The sequence below is a fragment of the Protomyctophum parallelum genome (assembly GCF_964188405.1).
Source record: "Protomyctophum parallelum genome assembly, chromosome: 8".
NCBI lineage: Eukaryota > Metazoa > Chordata > Actinopteri > Myctophiformes > Myctophidae > Protomyctophum > Protomyctophum parallelum.
In genome coordinates, this window is record NC_139703.1 from 32,709,349 (window position 1) to 32,732,878 (window position 23,530).

General features: G+C 41.4%; 2 protein-coding genes across 2 annotated transcripts in view; one reads left to right on the top strand and one right to left on the bottom strand.

Moving 5' to 3' along the window:
• Positions 1-2,809: 2,809 nt before the first annotated feature.
• The window catches only part of rnf207a (ring finger protein 207a), a gene marked incomplete at its 5' end in the record, with an annotated part of 30,602 nt that continues 9,881 nt past the window's right edge, over positions 2,810-23,530 (top strand). The window contains 16 exon segments of the mRNA XM_083771126.1: positions 2,810-2,821; positions 3,140-3,162; positions 3,164-3,217; positions 9,269-9,349; positions 9,554-10,188; positions 12,206-12,287; positions 12,378-12,441; positions 12,445-12,453; positions 12,573-12,689; positions 15,608-15,714; positions 16,352-16,374; positions 16,377-16,423; positions 17,091-17,159; positions 17,364-17,432; positions 17,985-18,084; positions 18,087-18,090. Coding sequence (XP_083627252.1) covers positions 2,810-2,821; positions 3,140-3,162; positions 3,164-3,217; positions 9,269-9,349; positions 9,554-10,188; positions 12,206-12,287; positions 12,378-12,441; positions 12,445-12,453; positions 12,573-12,689; positions 15,608-15,714; positions 16,352-16,374; positions 16,377-16,423; positions 17,091-17,159; positions 17,364-17,432; positions 17,985-18,084; positions 18,087-18,090 — 1,496 coding nt within the window.
• On the bottom strand, positions 8,958-10,684 carry zpr1 (ZPR1 zinc finger). The gene has a single exon (XM_083771541.1). It carries the CDS (start codon positions 10,550-10,552, stop codon positions 9,224-9,226), a length of 1,329 nt encoding a protein of 442 aa, XP_083627667.1. The 5' UTR covers positions 10,553-10,684; the 3' UTR covers positions 8,958-9,223.

Below are 23,530 nucleotides of genomic sequence, written 5' to 3' on the forward strand. Positions count from 1 at the left end.
TCACTTTGGTCCAAAAACCGTGACAGCCGTTCCGCCATTTCAGGACCCCCCCAGAAAAACATCAAATCTGTGCCCGTATTGCTGGACCAATGATGACGAAATGACCATATTTCTTACGTCATCATTTAGAGCTAGTCATACACGTATGTGTATGACTAGCTCTAAATGATGACGTAAGAAATACGTGTATGACTAGCTCTAAATGATGACGTAAGAAATATGGTCATTTCGTCATCATTGGTCCAGCAATACGGGCACAGATTTGATGTTTTTCTGGGGGGGTCCTGAAATGGCGGAACGGCTGTCACGACAAATGGACCAGGCCGATCACATTACTTGCGCGCTCTGCTTGCGCAAGTAACTACACACATTAGAGTATTATCATCTTTACTGTGCTATTGCCAACAATTCAATCAACCAACTGCAATGAACTGCAAACCACTTCACCTGTGGGCAGTGGGCCACAGGTGTATTGCATAATGCAATTTGCAACTTGCATTCAATATGTGGCATATTATCAAATTATTCTGTCTTGTGTGAGATCTTAATTCTATTGCATATTAAAATAATAACTTGTTTTTGGATAGGGCACAGCTGGGAAACTTTGATGATGGAGAGTGCCAGTGCCACTATATTTGAACACTCACTCCAGAGGGCCACAATGCATATAGTAAAAAATAGCTGATCTACAAGCTCAAACTGCAGTGCGTTTCGAGCTCGTAGATCTGCTATTTTTTAATTGGAATCCTGAATTATTTTTAGCTACCGATATTTCTTTTTTTTTTAATACTGTTTTTATTAGGCATTTTTTGTATGTCAACATCAGAATATTATCAACAATGATAATGTGTAGTTCTGTTAAATAAAATGAAAGAAATAACAGGCAATGTAAATGTTCCACATACAATACATAATAAAAAAGACATATAAATGTGATAAACATGAAAAAACAAAAAACAGTTAAACAAGTGTGAACAGACAAACAAAACAGACAACAGGACAGACACTCTTGCTCTCAAACTTTTCCAACATGTTGTAAATTAAGTGAATTACAGACATTCTTTTTTTAAATGAGAAAAAATAAAATAAAGAAAAAACACTCAGTTCCTTTTTTTTTTTTCATTGTGCTATCTATTGTGTAGGAGGGGTTAGCGTGCACCTATTGAAATATTCAATGAAGGGTTGCCATGTCTGGTAGAATCTATCTTCACTCCCTCTCAATTCAAACTTAATCTTTTCCAATTGTAAGTAGTGCATAACATCTCTCATAAGTGAAGTGTGAGTCGGAACCTGTGCTTGTTTCCAATTCAACAGTATCAGTCTGCGAGCCAGTAGAGTCACATATTTCACCATGTTATATTGGAAAGTAGACAGTTTGACCCCGGTCCCCCTGACTCCCATAACTGCTGTCAATGGATCCGGGTCAAAAGGCCTGCCAACAATGTCTGACAGTGATTTAAATATACTTTGCCAATAGCCTATGATGTTAGTTTAGTGCAATGCCAGAACATATGAGCTAGAGTGGCCGGCGACTGGCCACATCTGTCGCAGGCTGGATTCACATTTGGATACATTCTGTTGAGTTTTTCCTTTGACAAATGTAACCTGTGTAATATTATTATTATTATATAAACTGTATAAGACCGTGCCTGGCACATACTGAAGAAGAGTGCACAAACTTTTGAGATGTAGACCATTGCTCGTCAGTGATAGATATTCCTACGTCGTTTTCCCAAGCAGTTTTTAAATACTCCAAGGAGGCATTATTATCTAGACATGAGAGAGAATTATAAATAATAGAAACACCTCCTTTGAGCAATGGGTCAGGTAGAAATATAGATTCCATTGATGAGTTGGGAGGTATGTTTGGAAATGAAGCAGTGTGTTGTGTTAAAAAATGTCGTATCTGTAGAAATCTAAAGAAATGTGATTGGGGTAAATTTAATTTGCGTCGTATTTGTTCAAAGGTCGGAAATAAGTTAAAATAACCCATCAATATAAAGATTTTTGAAGGATTGAATACCATTTCTATGCCACACTTTAAACAATGAGTCAGAAAGGGACGGTAAAAAAGAATGGTTAGCGACCAGAGGTGCGCGCACAGGACCCGGGTGCCAACCGAAATGCCTTCGTATTGAGAGCCAAATTTTGAGAGAATGCCAGACTATGGAATTCTTTGGCAACTTAGTATATCTTGAGGCCACTGGGGAAAAGATTAAAGCTGACAACGATGTTGGGGGAAGCTACCGATATTTCTGAATTGGAATCCTGAAAGTGTACCTGAATCAAATTCATCAACACACTTTCACTTCACTGCTAACTTTATGGCAAATAATATTAGCAATATGGAAATGACCAAAACTGAATTACAAATTCATATTAGCCAACAAAACAACTGTAATAGAGATTTAGTTTCACAGACATTCAATAGGAAATTAGTTTGAGGTTTGCTTCTGAATGTGCACAAAAGACCTTTGGTTTTCCAGAAGGAAAATATTTAAAAAAGAGACCCCTTCACTCTCCCCTTTGTCCCCTTTCTGTCAGCTGCTTGCTGTTCGTTCCCCATCAACCACTATTGCAGTTTCTACATTGCTGTCATTCCTGTTGGGGTGGCTGATAGCACCAGTGAACGGTGAGACAGTAGCTCCTCTGGTAGACAGGCTAAACCCACTACATTTAGGAGTGGACTCAGAAGGTGGCTGTCACCTGTCATGTTGGCATTAAACAAACACATGACATAGGTTGCTGATCTTACTTTTGTGCAATCTATGGAATGTGTTCTACTGCAGCTCTGAGCACATCTGCTGACATGGCAGAGAAGGTAAGGAAAAGAACAAGCTAGTTGGTTACCTACTTGAATTGTTTGTTTCATTTGTAGACTTGATCAAAGTTTGCAATTCATGTTTTATTCAGCTTCAGAGTTGAAGACCACCGAGGCACTTGCACTTGATCTCAAAATAATTCTGCGACTATTTGACACCCTCTCCATCTGCAGATGGCAAAGGGAGCATTCACCAATTTGAATAACCTGTGAGATGTGTATTGTGCAAATGATCACCCCGTGGTCTGTCACCTATGCCATGAACAGTGCCAGCCCAGCACCCATGCGTTTTATGGAAGAACCCATGTCTCTTGGAAGTTTGACTGTTACCACATCTTCTGCCCACTGCCTCCAGAGCTGCACCAATGATAGCCGTCTCAGCTGCCCCCTCTGTGGGTAAGCAAGAGCATTGAGAGGTTGATCAACATGTACTCATGTAGGCATGTGTAGGTTGGTTGTTTCTGTTTGGAAACGTGCTTTCAAATACTTTGAAATATTAATATTTCATGCTTCCTTCATTAAATAAAACGCATCATCTTTTGAAAACATGGTTGCCATTCCCCTCAAGCCACATGCACAATCTAGAGGTTAAACATTAAATATGGAACAACCTCAAAACCAGTGTCAAACTGACACTGGTCTTTTAAACAGTAGACTTCTATGGTCTATAGAGGGTTATTAGTCTAGGATAGATAATGGAGAACTTGCTTCATGTATACACATATACTGTATGTTACTGTGTGTTTTGTATTGTAATGTATTTTGAACTTGTTAATCTGTTAACTGTGAGAGTAGAGGACCTGAATGGAAATAAGTCCCATGCCTTTCTTGTGTAATCAATCAAATAATTAAAAAAAACACAGCAAATATACTGTTTCGTTACTGTATACTGACTATATAGAAACGGATGGACATTAAAGGTAACTGAAAATCAATTACACATATAAATCTAATTTCAGTCTTTTAAATGATTAGAATACAAGCTATGAACTTAATTTAGATCAGAACAGTCCAATACAGCCACATACAATGACAGTTAATTTACTGTCTACTCCAGCAGAGATAGGAAAAGTCCTCTACATCTTCCCCAAATGACACAAAGAGACAACTGCTGTTTGTGGGCCACATAAAATCTATTTCATATTGTTTTATTAACAGATTCTCAGTCTCATATAATCATATATAATATACTTAATACTTAACCACTTGAACTCTAGTCTAGGCCTATACTATATTGACAAGGTTCTCCCAGTGGTCTGTATTTGGCCTTCACCTTTTTCCCCTCTACACAAAATATATTTTCCGACAAAAAGCAATCAAAGTACAAGCTTGTAGATTGGCTATTTTCACTGAATTTTCAACAAATCTTTGTCTATTATGGCATGCCCTGAATAGGACCACTAGGATTAACATGGAAGTATGATTAAGCATCATTACACAACAAAAGTGTCACTGGACTGGTTTCAGAGAGCATTACTTAGCATTACCTCATAGAAACTATGCCTCAACCTAACCTCCAAACCATGCCCACCTGCCTGGGTGAATCACCAGGAACAGAGTTTCGTGCCTCTGAAGCATTATTCATAGTATGGATTTTCGGTGGTGAGGTGACCACTGAACTACAACATGACGTCACAAGCCGCGGTGAAGAGCAAACCACCTCCCCAGCCCTTCTCTCTGTTTTTACTCACCACAGCTCAACGTTATTTCAGCTCCGGTGGTCAGCTCACCACCGGAGCGGTAAGGCTCATACTGTACATAGTCTGGTTTTACGGTGGTGGGGTGACCACCGAACTACAACATGACGTCACGAGCCGCGGTGATGAGCAAACCACCGCCACCGCTCCAGCCCTTTTCTCTGTTTTTACTCACCACCGCTCAACGTTATTTCAGCTCCGGTGGTCAGCTCACCACCGGAGCGGTGGTCACCTTACCACCGAAAATCCAGACTATGAATAGGCCTTTAGTCACCTCACCACCGAAAATCCAGACTATGAATAGGCCTTTAAAGGGACATTTCACCCTTTTTGCAAAAATATATATATGTTAATAACGTTTAGAAGATTTACAATAAAGTAAAAAATATATAGGGCTAAGTGGGTTGTCAAACTAACCAAATTAGTTGATTGTAAAAACAAATCCATGAATTGATATATAAGAAATAGTACTTTGGGGGGAAACAAAGGCTTCTTGATTGTTTGATTAATCTACATGAGCAAAAGTCTGTCGATTATTGTTTCTAAATATCTGTTTTGATATTATTTTCAGTTAATCGCCTAGTCCGAAGAGTGGCTGAAACAGCTGCAGGGTCAGCCGAGGCGCTGATTTAACCCCAAGGTGAACACTCAGCGTAGCCGGTGAGCTGCCACTATCATGCTGTGGCAGAGCAAACAAAACACTCAATGGTATCTTGGCATTGGTGCCCACAGCTTAGACACAATATAAAGCAGCTGCACAAAGGCTATCAATTTGACTCATGGCGGATATAGCCACCTAAAAAGGGCAGCAGTTGCTTTTCTTGATCAAAGAGCAGAGGGATACGCATACCTGTTATATGATATGATCACTTCTGTATGATTAATCAGTAAACTTAATCTATGGTTTTCCTGAGCACCACTTTATTCTGTTGTTTCTTCATGTAAGCTGTGGCTGGTCATATGTTTCTTAAACACATCAATTTTGGCATCCCTATTTGGTAAGAAATAGTAGATCTACAAGCTCACAATGTGACCAATTATGTATATAATATCAGCTATTTTGGACTAAGTATATTGGGCTTAGGTGGTAAACGTGAAATGATCTCTCTGAGAAAGTTAAGCAGTGCTATCACTGATGAACAGCACCAGGGTTTGATTCTGTTAATGCCTGAGGTTAAATCTGTCTCTTTTATTGTACTTTAATTAAGACTATTAGATAACCTGGATCACTGGTGATGCATGAGGCCTCTCTGGCCTTCGTCTTTGCAGTACAGCTGCTGTGGGTTTGTGCTTGCACTACGACAATTGTCCTCGATCTACACACCACAAATAACTATAAGCTAATGGATACAAGAGAATGAATGATGACAATATTAAATGCTGAACTTAAATTTACATCCAACTTCCAAGTTACTCTTACCCAGTAGGCCTACTGGATTCTCACTCGCACTGAGGTGTCACTTCACTAGTTGGCACAATAGCTGCTAAATATGTACCGTAGTTATCTTCAGTAGCATTAGTACATACTGTAGTACAATCTGATGTGTTAAGTTTAACTGAGACAATGAGTCAATTAAACGCTCCAGCTGTGTAAGCAGTACAAGGGTTTTGTAGTTAATTGGAGCACTTGGAACACTACAAAGATAACTGGTTTGTTCTTTAATCGTTGTACTAATACTGGTATACTAGTATTTTCCCTGGAAGCAGCCCATCATCAACTGCTCCCTGCAATCTGGAATGTACTGCTATGCAATGAGTTGTGCCAAGAGTACTGCTACAATAACTAGATAAGTGTGAGGGAGAAGAAATTGAAAATGTATTATTCCCATAAGCATAACACTATAGAGAAATAGGTAATGTTGGCAACAGCACAGAGCACAACTGCAATTTAGTGGCATAACCTTGGAAAATATTGGAAATTGTTGAATCAGATTACGGTAATAACTTATTCTTGTATTGTTCAAATAGTTTCTTTTACAGACCAAAGGAAATTCATACAGTTATAAATCAGATTTAGTGGGCCAATCTATTGCTTTTCTAGAACAGTTGCTACTTCGTTTCAATTGGAAATGCCATGGCTACAAGTAGATTCGACGCCTGAGGGCGAGAATCACGTGCACGCATCCACCTCGTTGACGGCAGACTGCTGGGAAAGCGCTAGCTCTTTGCCATGGGGGGTCAGATCAACATGGAATTAATTCTGTACTGGCCATATAAGGAGAATGTCTTGAGTGTACAGGGTTTGATTAGGTCAGATCAACATATATGTCCAGTGTTGGGCAAGTTACTTTGAAAGCGTAGCTTGTAAAGCTACAAGTAGCTCACCATGGCAGTAGCTTGATCAAGCTACATAGCTACCCCTGGAGAGATGTAGCTTGTAAAGCTACAGCTACATGGAAAAAGTAGCTCAAAGTAGCTCAGCTACTTTTTATTTTTCAGCATTAAATTGAGAATGTACATGCGGGAGACCCCTCCTCCCCTCTGGGAGACCCCTCCCCTCTGGGAGACCCCTCCTCCCCTCTGGGAGACCCCCCCACCCTGCTCCCCTCTGGGAGACCCCTCCTCACCCTGCTCCCCTCTGGGAGACCCACCCACCCTGCTCCCCTCTGGGAGACCCCTCCTCCCCCTGCTCCCCTCTGGGAGACCCCCCCACCCTGCTCCCCTCTGGGAGACCCCTCCTCCCCCTGCTCCCCTCTGGGAGACCCCTCCTCCCCTCTAGGAGACCCCTGCTCCCCCCTGGGAGACCCCTCCCACCCTGTGATACCAGGGCCAATCAGAGGCCAATTAGAGGCAGCTGTCAAGTGCTGATATGCCCTCAAAGCAATCAGAAAAAGGAACAGTCCTTGATTTTTCAAAGGGGGTTCTAGTACAAGAATTAACACAGCAACCAATGGTCAAAATTAATATATTTCTTTCATGTTATTGCCCAAAATTGTAGCTTGTAACTTGAGTAGCTAAGCTACAAAAAATGACCCAAAAGGTAGCTGAGCTACTTGACGAGGTACACAAATATGAATGTAGCTAAAATACCACAAGCTACAGCAAAATGTAGCTCAGCTACGTAGCTCAGCTACATGTAGCTTAATACTCCCCAACACTGTATATGTCAGAAAAGGTCAGCTCCATACAGTAAATGGAGATCTAAGGGTGGTAGAGGCCCAAGCAGGGACATTCTCTTCAATGTACAGGGTTTGAAGAGCGCCCAGGTAGGACCAGGCCTGTTGAGAACTCTAGTTTTCGCCGGCTGCCGGGCACAGCTGCACTAATAACTTTGGGGCAGGCCCGTCTACAGTTTGAAATTTGAATGGACATAAAAGTCAAAAGGGAGACATTGAAGAGGAAGGATGGATGGGGAAGGATCAACATATAGAATGTCAGAACAGGTTCTGAAATATATCCATATATGTAGATCTAAGGGTTTGAGGTCAGATAGAGTTGCTGGCCAATAGTGATGACATCAGGGATCTCCATATATGGGCTTAACTGCGACAGCAGGTTGCATTTACTATGGCATCAGGCCGAGTCTCCACTGCTCCATCCCAGATGATATCACATGTCACTAGACCTGGGCACCATATATGGTGCCCGACACACTGACGGGAAATGCTCGATTCCATATTTAACTGCGACCTTCGGTTGCAACTTGCAACAATACAATATATATTCTAATACTCTTAACTTGTGGTAATTTTGAGAGATCATGTTTAGTACTTATATATGCCAACTTTATAAACCTGTCAAATGCATTGCTAGTATATTACCTAATTTCCTCAAATGCAAGAAGGCCAAGATGAGGGTTAAAAAGAAATCAGAAATTCTCTGTGGCGTGATAAACTCTATGGAGCATTGGCTTCAGGGGTCCTTGTGGGGTACCATGACAACGACGAGGAAAGCCCACCTGGCCGAAACGAGTACGTTAGCTCTTCAGAGGAATTAATAAACATGTGAAAAGGACATTGAGTGCTGGCATTCCTTCTTTCCCCACTAAAATATTTGAATATAGCATCACAATCATTCTCACCATTTCAAACATGATTAAGAAGCCCACAGCACGTGCCGCATCACAAGCTTGCCTATCTGCTATTTTTTTTATTGTGAACATTTGTGCAAATCTTGAAAAATATCAAAGCGAACATTTTTTACTCAAATCTTTACTTCTGGAAGAGCATTAATGTTAATATTGTCATGACTTATGTCCAATAAAAGTCAGATTTGTTATACCTTGTCGAAATGGGAGTGTTTGCTTTATAATCACATCATTGTGGGCACTTAAGCTTTACGGAACAAAATTCTGTAGTGACAAGGCGCCACCTTGTGTTGCGTCATAAGAACATGTGTGGGTTATTATGCAATGCTAGAATAAATCTTCAGCCTGCAGTGTTTGTGTTGTGAACTTGTGATAGCTTAAAGTCAACAATGTCCACTGAATTACAAATGGATTGTGAATCCTTACTTTATTCACATTTAACAAACTTTTAAACTTTTAACATTTAAACTTAAAACAATATTGCGGTGGTGATCAGCACATACAGTAGGCAGTAGTAGGTCCCTCCCTATATACCAAATTGTTAACAACATAGCCAGTGCTTAACAAAAATTACCCCAAATCCTCAAAATGAAATATAGGTTATATATAGGTTTAATAATAATTTGCATCATCCAACTTAAAACTTGAGGGAAAACAACGTTATTTGTGGTACACAATTCACTGTGTTTCATAACCCTCTGTTATCATATCATTCAATCCCAGATCTTCGTTCTGCTCAAAGGTGCGGGTGTATTTCTCGATCTTCATCTCAGGGTCCGGGTCTGGGGCGTACTCGTTCTGGATGTAACTGTTACCGGCCGGGTCATCGAGAACTAAATGGACATTCATTTCTCCAGCCATGATCTTGTCAAGCTTCTTCCCGAAGAGTTTCAGCTTCTCCACTCTGTCCCCAGAGCTGCTGTCGCCACAGAGGAACGGGTTTTTGGAAACAATCAGATTCTTGACGTCCACGAGCAGTCCTTCCACGGTGGTGAATTTTCCTCCCAGAGCCGCCATGCCCAACTCGAACTCCAGCTCGGGGATGAGCACACTACACGTCTCAGACTTCAGCAGGTCTCTGGACATATCTGAAGGGCCGGTGAGGCGCAGGGTGATCCGTGTGGCCAGGGCCTCCGTGGCTCCGCCGGACTTCACCTCATTTGTCCTGTGTCCGCATTCATCGCAGACGGTGGCCATGATGATGACCTCTTTGAAGTGGGGGATCTGTACGAGCTTCATGTTAGTGGAAGCGGGTGCGTTGCAGTTTGGACAGTTTGTGTTGAACTGCAGGACCTCGTTGCGCATGCTGTCCAGGTCGTTGCCAGCCGGCTCCTCTTCCAACTCATCTCCAGCTGCGATCCCCAGCTGCATGTCCTGCTGGGCAGTCCGCTTAAAGCGGGTGACAGTGAGAGCTTCATCCTTCTGGGGGGCCACTGGATTCTCCACAAAACTGTTACCAGATGGATCCTCGACGATCAACGTGAATTCTTCCTCCACCTCTTTCAACTTTTTCAATTTCTCGATGAACTCGTCTATTTTCTGGGCAACTTCGGGGTCCGCTGCCCTCCTTGCGGGCTGCTCCTGCTCCAAGCCGCACACCGCTCGGTCCAGGAGGCCCTCGATGGTCGATAGGGAGCCCTTCTGTGTGAATGCGGGGATTTCAAACTCAATTTCGGGTATTCTGACGGCCGCGCTGTCTGCTTTAACCACCTCTCGGTTCAAATCCTGCTTCGACTGTACTTTCAGGATGTAGCAAATACCTTGGTCCTGTATACGCCCCGCCGACTGGATCTCCGTGTTGGACTCGTTGCAGTTGGGACAGCTGAAGGAGCTGATGATGACTTCTCTGAAGAAGGGGATTCTGATGAGCAGCAGACGGGTGACGCCGTTCTCGTAACAGCTCATACACAGACTCTCAATCTCGGTAGGTTGCGACTCTTCGTCGTCCGCGCTGAAATCCTTGAATACATCCCTGCCCCGCACGTTATCCTCTGCTATCACAGACATTGTTACCCCTCTCCTCAGAAATGTCCCAGCCTCAAACTGAAACTGCTGCGAAACTGTTCTCTCGGAGATATGAATCTAGAACGTTCTGGAAACAGCCGCTCGCCTCGACGCCTTCCAAACAAACCTGCAGTAAACACGTTTGGCGAGTGACAACTACTTCCGGGTATATATCTCTTCCGCGACGAAACACTTCTTCACAACGCGAGACTGCCTCTACAGGAGAGGAGGGTTACAGCGCAGTCACTGCTATTATTTCAACTTGTACTTCAAAAAAGCTGGAGAGTGGAGAGTGGAGACTGACTGAATATGGTTGTATTGCTTGGTATGCTGTCGCTGAATATCATTTTTTCAGATCATATTATTTAATGGGCTCCTGCCCAATTATGGACATGATGACTGATGTCATAGTTCTGATGGCATAGATGATGATGAAGGACGGCATATAGCCTATTGGCCTCCAAACAGTGATATAATATTACTGCAATAGGCTACTTGTGTTATCAAAGTAATCAAAGTATGAATAGTGCAAAACTGTTTTATGAACTCATCTGAACAAGGATTTTAAGGTTGGTTTTGAGGCCTTGAAGTAGAGCGAGACAGGAAACAGGGAGTGACATGCAGAGTAGCCTATACACTGATACACTGCCATGCTAGGGAATGAAACCTGGGCTATGCTATCAGGCATCAAAGCTGTGTTATGCGCAGACCACCACTTGGCATTCAGTGCCCCAAATAAACGTCTATGATGTAAAAATAAATCTAATTTGTCCAACAGCCATCAGAAATGTGACTCCTTAACCTTCAAAACCACCATAAAATAGCACCTATCTGTAATTTGCAACTGGTCATATCAATCAATCTGAATTTGTCTCTATGTTACAGTTACCCATGATCTGTAGTAAAAGGGACACTTCCACCAGAATAATTCTTGATTCTGTCATAGTATCAATGATACTGAGGAGCCTGTCCAGTGTGCTAACTGTGACCCAGAAAACAACAAAAAGGTACTGAAATACTCTTTTATCTTAAGCTTTATTTGCTGCAATTCGAAACTGGCCCCTGTAAAAAAGTTGACGTTAGCGCCCCTCAAAAAAGAAGGGGAACAGGGGCCTGGGGCCTAGACCCCTGGGGGACTATTGTCAAGGTTTACATTTCTAAAGTAAGCATCTGGAAATTATACTTGTCTGTCTGCCATGTGCACTATGCCTCAAGCACAGAGCCCGTGTACTAAAGCTACTGTATATTCACCACATTCTGGGCATGTCATAACGGGCGAACATTCAGAGAAAAAAACGGATCTAAGAAGTAAAGAACTCACGTGTCACATTGTGACACGTGAGGTTGTATATAAGTATCTGCTATTGATGTAAGCTTGTAGATTGATGAGATGTAGATGTTGTTAGCTTGTAGATATTTTTGGTGAAGGTATTTGGTATAGAAGGAAAATATTGGGAACAAGTATAGACCCCTGGGGGACACTGTTAAACACATTATATAGGGTTTAAGTGCTTTTTGTTTTTGTTTTTGTTATGTTTTACTGTAAGCATTTGTACTTTATAGTCTTTTTCATGACATCAGCAACCCAAATTAGCTAAACTGTAGGCTACAGGACAGCCATGAATTGAATTGAATTGAACAGTGTTTTCTCTACAGATCTCCACCAGGAACCATACATTCTTTTCTCAACAGAAAATAAGTCAATGCTTTGCATTAAGTGCTTCAGAGACATGGACGTGTGAGTAAATACTGTTAATTTATTTGAATCTGACACTATTCTATTCTATTCTATTCTATTCTATTGTTTCATTATTTTTGTTTATCACAGGGAGAGCTGGAAACACTGCATTGACATTAAAACAGCTTTCATGCAAGGCTGTGAGATATTGGACTAGACAATATTGGTGAGCCAGTCATGACATTTTAAATTAAAATCCTGCCACATCTAGTAATCAGGGGAAAAAAGTATATATAAAAAGTATATATATATATGTATGTATGTATGTATGTATGTCCTACACAGGCAGTGATGGAGCTTCAAATTTCAGCTCGAGAGGCTATTGTCCTGCTCAAGGCTGATATAGGAGAGGTGTGCCTGAATATGGAGGAAGAGGAGAATGCAATCTGCACTGCGTTGCAGGTGAGATATCACCTCTGGGATCAAAACTGTGATGTACACAAAATTACATAACTGTAGGTCGGAGAGGCTTATTGTCATTCAGTATATGAGCCGAGTCTGTAAAATAAGTTAAACTATTAAATCCATTTTTGTGATTGACAAAACATGATCAGACTTGTTGTATTGTCCTATCTATTCCCATCAGGTACTTGCAACAATTGTAAGGCAATAATATCTTACATTTGCATATGGCATATACTGTATAATCCAGGTCTCATAGTAGCAATAGAAGTTCCACACTGCTATTATTATTGTTACCTTGTCTTCACCACTGGGTGTCTCTGTTGGTCTTATTGAGAAATGAGCAGCAGCATATGTCTTTTATATCATTAACAAGCCACATGAGGGAACCATGCTGTAAAATATGTGAACATTGTGCTTCTTTTTTCAATGTTCATCTTCATTAGAAGTTATTTTGCTGAAGGCCATTTTCATTGCAGGGTAATGAATGAATACCTTGTTTCTATGCTCATAACTGAGCAGAGAGAAAGAGATTCTACTGAAAACAGCAAAGAGGTAAATTATATATCTATCTGTATATAATTAGTATAAATAGACCTAAGAAAATGCTCTTTTGTTACCATGATGCCAGGTTCACAATATTTATCAGCTAGATGCTATTATTCTGCTGTCACAGGTCTTTTGGGGAGGCTTCTTCAATTGTGCTAAATTTTTCATTATGCTTCAAGGTGATGAATAGAACACTAGTTGGTCGAGAATAATCTCTCCTCTCACCACACACACATTTATGGGGAGAGATTTTCATTCTGCCCCAAGATGAAAGAGGTGGTACTATTAAGCTTGACTGGCAGGGCAGCACAACAGGGAGGACAAACATTATAGTAGGACTACTACCATTTCTGCATGACTGTAGTTGCAGCTTATGGTCAACTCAAATTAATGTAGCCAACCATAAAGTATATATGATGCGTAGCCTGCGGAGTTAGTTCAGGCAGACATACTCAAGGGGGTTCATGCCATGCTCAAAGGCGCATACTAAACTCAAGGGCTTAACATGCTGCATTACTATGTGGGTGTATAAGTGTGTGCAAGTCCCACACGTCATTCGCTGATGTGGCAGTCAGCTGGCCAATTGGGCGGGCTATTTAAGCTCACCAGTCTGCATGCTCTTCTTGCCTTCCTCTGCATATGGTTCCTGGTTGTTATGTGATGTTTGTTCCCACCACCACCCCAGCACCACCGGTGGGCTCTGTTATTTATGCTCCCCATGGTTTTTTTTATTGTATATCTATCTCCCTGCTCTTAATGTTTTACGATGGTGTTTAATCGTGCCGAACAGGGAGAAAATGCAGCAGAGCCGAACACCAAGTCTAATATTGTATGCACACTTGTATTCACATTCTCTAATACATATTGGTTAAATCTATTCGTGAGTTGTCTGACTGAAAGTTCAAGACAAGCAGCCAGTGGGCGTAGCCTGAAAACAAAAGCCCCCAGTCCTGCACTGTAAATATTAAAACAAGGTCTAATAATAGTGTGCCTCCCATGTGGATGTTAGACCCCACATGGCCAGTATGTTGTCTATGACGCCAAATCTGAAGGTTTCAGCCTGATCTGACCCCCCATTGTCTTCCATTATATTATAATATAAAAATATAAAACATTTGTAGACTGAGACACTATGTTTTGTGAGATTAGCCCCGGACAGACAATCAAATGGGTTCATTTGTAGATGGTTAGCCACGCTTTAAAATTTGTGTACATTATAGGATTTTATTGTCCCTTGTACGAAAGTCGAAAACAGTACCCTTTCCCAGGTAAAATGTAGGCCTATTTTAGGTCTCATGTAGGCATTGGTTCTCAATTAAAAAGATGTGAACCTATAAGAATGTCCTGCATGGGTTCAACTCCAATGTGCAGCAAACATTGAAATGGAATCAAACTCTGAAATGTTGAGAGTCCTGGATTGATTGAATACTTTATTAACAATTTGCAAATAGCACAGAGGTATGATTTTACAGAGGATAACACTATTTCCATTGTGATAGTGGTTAGAGCTACTGTAGATAGCAGTGGCTTTGGCATGGAATTTAACTTTTTAAGCAAGCTATGTTTTATTGCAAAGATTGTTGCACAGCCCTTCTAGAATATCACTCTTAAAGGAGGAGTGAGGGTGAGGATAAAATACCGGTGTATCTATACAGTAGCTAGTTTTTTGTCAACTTTTCAATACATGGATTCCTCTGCTATCACAAGACCTTGAAATTACAATAAATCATATTTAATTGCTAAGTTATCAGTCCTCTCTCTATATGGTAACCGGAACGCTCGCCCCCATTTTGTTTGCAGACCACTCACCCCCAGCCTTTCTTGTATTTAATCTATACTGTACATAGCCAGGTTATAGCCTGGGTATGTACAGTATTTCTGCAGAGAAAATGTTATCAAAGGAATGCCCATGGTTGCCCACCTCTGGTGAACATTCTAAAATACAATACTGTAGTACAGTATAATGCTGGGGGACAAATGACAATTCACAATGTGATCTTTACAGCCCATATCTGTAAACCGTAGTGCTAGTGTATCTTGTATCACTGTTTTGAGTTCAGAAGTCTTATGGTCTACGTTGGTTGGCCTATAATTCTCGCCAAATGTGTGCATGTGTGCATGTGTCCTGCCCAGAATAGGGAGGCTAGTGTTCATGTGGTTCAAATTAAGGTTGTTATCCCGACACAACAATGTCAGGGCTCTCACTTCATCCCTTTGGTCCGTAATACCATTCTCCGTAATCAGGCTCATGACGGCTCAAACTTTATGGTGTAGTTTGAGCTGTGCATGGCCACACAGCTGTGAGTGAACAGGGAGTACAGGAGGCGTCTGAGTTATTCTACACATCCTTGGGGGCACCCTGTGCTCAGAATCAGTGTGGAGGAGGTGTTGTGCCAAATTGCCAATCCACCACCTGGGCTCTGTCCGTCAGGAAGTCCAAGATCTATAGTTGCTCCGTGATGTTGAGTCCTCCTAGGTCTCTGAGCTTGGCGACAAGTTTGGAGGACACAGTGGTGTTGAGTGCTGAACTGTAGTCAACGAACAGCTTCCTAAGTAGAAACCTCTTTGGAGCTCACGTTTTAAAATGTGTGTCTCTATATTGTGTGTCCCGACTCCCGAGTCCATTTTTTAACAATCTCAGAGTTAAACTCGCACTCAGTATTTCAGTGTGTGTGTGTGTGTGTGTGTGTGTGTGTGTGTGTGTGTGTGTGTGTGTGTGTGTGTGTGTGTGTGTGTGTGTGTGTGTGTGTGTGTGCGTGTATGTGTGTGCGCGAGCGCGTGCATGTGCGTGGTGATATCTGGTTGCCCTCTGGGATCTTTAATGAGATTCTTTTGTACCCTCTGTCCTCCATCTCTCTCAACCCACTGCCTGGAAGCAGCCACTAGGCTGGTTTCCCGGAAGGGTGTTAGAGGCTATTTATATGTCACAGTCTGTCTCTATGTGCCTGCCTTTGTGACACTATGTTTGTTATAGGAGACAGATAGATTGGGTCCTGGCTGGATATATGGAGTGTTTGAGATTGTGTGTCCACTGCCGGGTCCCCCCCGTGTATGTCGGATACAATAGATGGCACAGGTGTAATGTTACATTATTTCCGTGTTTGTATTTGCAGTCAACACGAGGAGAAGGAGCAGGCACTAAGGACCAGCTCTCCCACCTTGCTGCCCTCCTACCAACCCTCCAGGTAGTGCACAGTCAAATTTAACTCAGAGGATAAATAGTGGACCTGTAAGAGTCCATTTTCACACTTCTACAGTTAAACTAGGAAAATGTGCTCCTCAGAGCACAGCTCTCCTCCAAGCCAGGTAGTTTATTGTGGTCCAGCAAAGTTTGGAATCCACCAGTCACAGATGGAAATGGGCATGGCTTATTTGGAGAGTTGAGTAGGCCTAATAATCCAAGGAATCCAAGGGGAAAATAATATTGCTTGTATATGAACAATGGTTCAAGACCTATAGGCCAAAACCTGAATCTGCCTATTATAACGCCACCTTGAGGCCGATTTGAATGATTTTTAAAATTTCTTCCTTGGCCTAGTGGGAATGTGCGTGCAAAGTTGCACAACAATTGACCTATAGCTAAACCGCTCCCCAAACTGCTATGGTCCATTTCACAGCTAGCATAACATGGGTTAGACAAACCATCTCGCATTTTGTTCAAAATAGCCCACGACTCGATCCACACGTGGAAACTTTGGAAGCCTGGATAGTTTGAAAACCACTGAATGATTGGATGATAAAATTACTGCAGTCTGCAGGGGGATCATTATATTGATTACTGTCAGTCTCCCATAATGCCCTAGTGTGTGTGTACAATACAGCCTGTTTAATATTCTGTTTTGATGTTTGAAGGTTCACCTTGTCACCTACTCTGCTTTCCTAAACTCAGCCAACAAGTTAGAATTTCTGGACATGGGCTATGTGAGTTTGCTCAAAAGGAGATAAAACTGTGATGACGTTGTTATCGCTATTGTCATAATAGAGTCCCAGTCCTATACTTAAATCGATAAATGTATTCTATCGACTCAGATAAAGTTATCAGCTAGACCGAATTGTACTCTAAATGGAGGCTCTTCTTAACGTCTCGGGTCACTGAATCATGCCAGGATAAACTGGTTTACACAGCGAATCATGGAGCGGCTGAAGGGAATTGTGAAACTCCCTCATCCACTGAGACCAGTGCAGAGCGGCAAAGTGAGTGTAATCTGTTGCAGATTACGCATCACCTACTGAAAATTGTAATCAATAATCTAATACCAGCAATTCACTTGAATAGCTGTATGTACTGAGTAATAACCTGATTACCGGTACTTTCTCAGGTATTATCTCAATCCAAAATCAATGTGCAGTTAAAATAATGTTATGCTCCAGTTTACAGAAATGGTTAATTATCTCTGGCCCCCCAACACGAATGTTTATCATCTAATGCCATTATAAAAGCAATTTGTTTCAAAAGCCATTGCAAATGTGTGGTACATTCCAAATGTCCTTATATTGAGGTTACATCTCCCATGTCAATTTAATCCACAATAGTTCAGAAAATATATATTAGCCTAGCTAATTATAGTTATAGTTGTTTCAACTATAATGTATACATTTGTTGAATGGCCCTGTCACGTCACTCATCAAATGCATATTGCATTTTCACTAAGAGCTTAATATGATTGAGTATACAGTAATTGAGTATAAATATAAGTTAGTTTTAACTGACTGTGTGAATTGTGACAGTGCCCTGTTTACTGTCAGACCAACATAGACTACCAGAATGAGTTTGCACAGTGTCTTGAGCCTTTACTGTTGCTGGGGCAACGCCATCCACCCTGTGTCACTGCATCCAATGCAGCTACAAATTGTAATTATCTTCTTTGTTATTGTCTTATTGTTTGAGCTTGTATTATATTATTGGATGAGATAGAATATCTCTTATCTATTGTAGGCCAGCCATTAGGAGTGATGGTCAGGTCAGGGGGACAACATTTTCCAAATTTGGCACCTCATCCACACCCACTCGCCCACCACGCTCATTCACCCAGCTCTTAGCTCTAATACCAACACATGCTATTTCAAATAAGCTCTTGGCCATTAGCCTTGTAGTGACACAGATGGACTAGGAGTTTAGAATATACAGTACTAAATATGATTATAAAGCACAACATTTCAAAACACAAACATTTTCTTTCAAATAGTATACTGTAAGTTATATCCCTTTTTATTTTTTTATTTTTTACCTCAATACTAAACAAAGAAATCACACCTGTGTGAAGTGAGGGGCGCTAATATAGTAAAGTCTAACTCATGTTGCTATGATTAGGTGATGTAATGATGATGTAAAACAAACATTAAATTCTCTTTATTGTTAATGGGATTTAATGTTTGTGTTAGGGACAAGATGATGTAAACCTTCCCTTCATTGTCAATGGCGTTTTTAAAACAAACATTGAACTAAAAACATTAAACCTGTATATAGGAGGGGCTAGTGCCCCTCAAAAATGCACTCTTGGATTAATTATCCAATGATTAGAGAAAAGTATAAAACCAAACAAGAAATTACTGCAAAGCTATGAATCATAAGAAATCATGAGTGAACAAATGAGTTCAAATAAAATATCGGGGGCTACATTAATCACAACTACATTGTAAGCTTGTAGATACTTTAGTTTTTTTTTTGTCTTTTTATGCCCATACTGTATATGGAGGTCCGTGATGTCAAATATGCCTATATGAGCATGCTGATGTCATCAGTGTATGCCCATACACCCCCTTTGTTTGCACCTAAGGCCATGGCGACACATTGACGTTAGACAACACACTAAATATTTTGGCTTAGCTGCATTGGGAACTCCTTATAATGGTTATGGCTGAGTCATGGTGACATGAGCGTGACATATGTCTGTCCGGCCCCCGGCCAGTCCCTTAAACCAATTGTAGGAGTACTGTAAATACAGTGCAAAATATACATAATGTATATTATACATTGCATTTTTTGTGAGAGAGAGAGAGACTCGGAGTAGAGTCGCTGCTTGGATGGATGGTATTTTTAGTGAGTCAGTGACTTAGAAATGCACACGCAGATTAGACACACCAACGGACTGGCATGCGGAAACAACGGTTGGACATGCAGTCGAACATGCGCTGCTCCCGTGCTTGCGGTTAGGGTTAGGTTAGGGTTTGAGGTAGGTTGTCGGTCTAATGACCGTCGGACCAATAGTGTGTCTAAACTAAAACTGTACTTCATCCCATTTCAGGGTCAGACATAGACCTTTTACATGCCCTCACCCACCCACCTGTACCCTTTGACCCCCCTAACGGTGGGGATGCCTATAATCTCCTGTCCTGTGCCTGTCTTGAGCAGAGGAATTCCTAGTATCCTTTTATGATAGAGCCATTAACGTTTGAGCCTTCCAGCGAACAATGTCCTTTGAATATCACTTTGAAAGTCTTCCAAGTGCCCGCATGCCTCTGACCAAAACACTTTCAAATGCTCAGATGTGAAAATCCCCCAAAGGGTTTTGGGTGTATGGGGGATAGACAGGGATAACCACAGCAAGAGGAAAAGAGGCGCCATGCTGAGCCCTGAATCCCCAATGTATCAGTTATATCCATCTGCTCATAAACTCTGGCCATTGATGTGTTTATGTAACTCACCTTGTTCAACAGGATGGGGGCTTGATAGGTGGCAGGTTGAGAGAATGAACAACCGGTAATATAAACAAATGGTATGCTATTTCAAAGTGTGAAATAGTTCAAAGTGGGAAAACGTTGTTTACTGTATAATATTCTTGTGTGAGTTACTGTAAGTAAACATTTGTGGGTTCTCAAAATGCATTTTGTGTTCAAACACAAATATTTAGCCTATGTAATACATTTGTGCACAGTATGAGTATGAGTATGTCTCTATACTAACTATATGCTATCTTAAAATAGATGTAGACCTATTTGACAGTGCATAAGCATAATTGCCTTGACATTAACAAGCGTCAATGCGCACCAGCTGGATACACACGCACATGCACACGCACGCACACACACACACACACACACACACACACACACACACACACATCAACTAGCATTAAGCAACTAGCAACTAGTAAATAGGGCATTAAGCAACTACCGTAGTAAATCTACTAGTCGACCTTGTTGGTACTAGTTGATAAGAAATATATATAGAAAAGCGCCATAAAAATGCAATTCATTATATATATATATATTTTTTTTTACATAATAGGTAGTTAAACAACTAGTCGACTAGTAAACTAGGCAACTAGTCAACTAGTAAAAATGACTAGAAGTTAATGCCCTAACACACACACACACACACACACACACACACACACACACACACACACACACACACACACACACACACACACACACACACACACACACACACCAGTATGATAGAATATGATTAAGGACTACTGTCAGTATGATAACCTCACACTTCATATCGCACAAACCATACCTGTAACTTTCATTAGCTCTCTCAAAAAAAAAGTTAAAAAAAAAAAAAGCTGGCAGTTGAATACCCCTGCTATATGGGATCCCCCAGGGGTCTGTATTTGTATCCCTCATTTTCTCCCCTCTACATCAAATCTCTTCGCCCCAACTTTAGTTCGCAAAGTGTCATCTTGTTTTTGCCTAGAACAGGGACACTTCATATGGTTAATAGCAGTAGTTAGATCCTCTCTGTCTGCCTTTATGTGGACACCACTGACATACTACCCCTCACCAATTTTCTACATAAATCAGTTCACAGGTCTGTATGCCAGTGCCAGTGTAGTACGGCGTAGTCCAATACTGCTTTTGCAGCTAGTCTCACACCATGCCAATGCCGGACAAGAAGTGGGCAGCGATTGGTGGTGGGCCTGCCGGCTGACTGACTGGCTGACACTATTTTTATCAGAATTTCACAGAACTCTCCAGGATTCATCCGGAGGAGGGCACAGACAGCAGTGGTGGGGGACACATTGTTCCATTTCACTGATGCCACTGCTTTAGCTAATGACAAAGTCTTTAGAATATTATAGATCACACTCCTCACATGGTCACACACGCTCGATCACACACACTCGTTGCATGTGTCCGGGCCAGGGAGCAGGGACCAGTACCACCTAGAAACAAGGTAAAGGTTTTGATTTGATTTTGTCTTTTGATGGCAATGTCTATGGTCTTATTAGATAGTAGTTTAAGAAATGGCAAGATATACAGTATAGAAGAGATGAGAACAAGAGGAAAGGAGGATTTGTGACTGAGATTTGAAACGATGATGGCATTGGACCTTCCTTTCTGGTTGAGTGTTTGTGTATACTGTACTTAAATGAAGTGGAAGCTGAAGTGGTTTTATTATATGAAGTGAAGCTACCTGTTGCATCAATGGTGTGAGTAGTATTTCTATTTGGATATATCACACACATGCTTTTTAACCAATACATTTGTCATTACACAATACACATAATAGTACTGTTCCTACATTTTCTGTTCTATTCTGTGTTTTTTTGTCTTAGCCAGGGATACAACTTATGTGCAACATGGTGCTAGAAACTCGGCAATTAATGCAGCAGATAGGGATTGGTAGCAGAGTGCCGTGTTGGCACTATTTTTTTATCAGAATTCCACAGAACTCTGCAGGATTCCTCTGCAGGCTTACATGCAGCACGGTGGGGTCATTCTGCTTTAGCTACTGACAAAGTAGTTTAATTGGTGTCTCTGTCTGGATGTAGACAACCTGAGTCTGGTTGCTTAGAGGGATGAAACACATTATGGCAGGGTGAGAGAGACACTCTTGTATCAGCCAGATATCATAGAAGTGCTCCAGGGGTTGTGCTTGGTTGAGAAATAGACCAGGCATAAGGGCCTAGCGGATGTGCTTTGACTTGGCTGTAGGCCACGCTGGGCAAGACCTACGCTGTAGAGGGTATCATTCAACTACAGTATGAATCATTTAAGCTGGTGAAAACACTGGAAAGAGAACGTGTAAACTCAGTAAGCGGCTCATAGGCAATGAGTCACAGATTTATGTCTGCAAAATGAGCAGAGAAGTTTTATATCTACGCTAACATAATTATCAAGTGCTGGATTCTACTTATTTTTGATGATGTAACCCTGATGTCGGGAAGAAACCACCTAACTCCAAAATGTTCAGAAAATGACGAAAACCTTATATTTTTTAAAACAAAGCAATGCTGCCTCATCAAAGTTTGTGTTGTGACTTTATACATTGTCAATTACCTGTATGACAGGGGGAGACGTGGTGGAGATAGCTGCTTTATCAGACAATTTGAGGGTCCAACCAATGGAGTTAGGTGGTTTCCTCCCGACAGCAACAAATGATGTTTCATTGTGTCACACTTTGCTCAGTGCGAGATAGTATGGGCTCAAAAGGCATTAGATTCAAGACTCAAAAATGTTCAAAATTACACAAGATAGCAAGTCAGAGTCCTTGTTAGCAAAATCAAAGACAAAGTGTACAAAGAAATGGTGAAAAAATTGTGTTTTAACAAAACACTATATACATGGCTGAACAGGTTGGCCCTCCTGGTCTACAGCCCTACATCGACTGATCCACAGTGGCAGGTCCCCCTTCTTATATATAGGCTAGGCCCCTCCCACTGGACCATACCAACCCTAATTGATTCCACAATTATAACAGCCCTATGTCCAGAGACAATACTTTAACACTTGTATAATTCACTTTTAAATCATTACACATTATCCACAATTCACATAAACCACATATTTATAATCAGAGTTCTGTCTCTATACACACACACACACACACACACACACACACACACACACACACACACACACACACACACACACACACACACACACACACACACACACACACACACACACACACACACACACACACACACACACACACACACACACAAAACACTGATGGCATGTCCCCTACCCAAACCCACAGTTGGTAGGTGCAGCTCCCTACAATGGAGCCACCAATCGGTAATCAAGCAAGCACCACACAATATACAGAAGTCAAAATAACAAATAATACTTCAAACTTTAACCCCGTGTTGAATTCAGTCTCAGTGGCAGGCTGAACTGCCACACATTGGCCGCGGCGGTCCCCCAGGGGTCTATGTGTGGTCCCCCAGGGGTCTATGTGTGGTCCCCCAGGGGTCTATGTGTGGTCCCCACCTTTATTCCCTCTAAGCAAGGTGAGGCAAGTTTATTTGTGTAGCACATTTCAACAACAAGGCAATTAAATGTGCACTACACAAAACCTAATTAAAATTTAAATAAAAACACTCGTGTGAAGTGAG

Excerpts from the sequence above, each read along its gene's own strand:
- zpr1 (XM_083771541.1), bottom strand. The coding sequence starts at position 10,552 with ATGTCTGTGATAGCAGAGGATAACGTGCGGGGCAGGGATGTATTCAAG.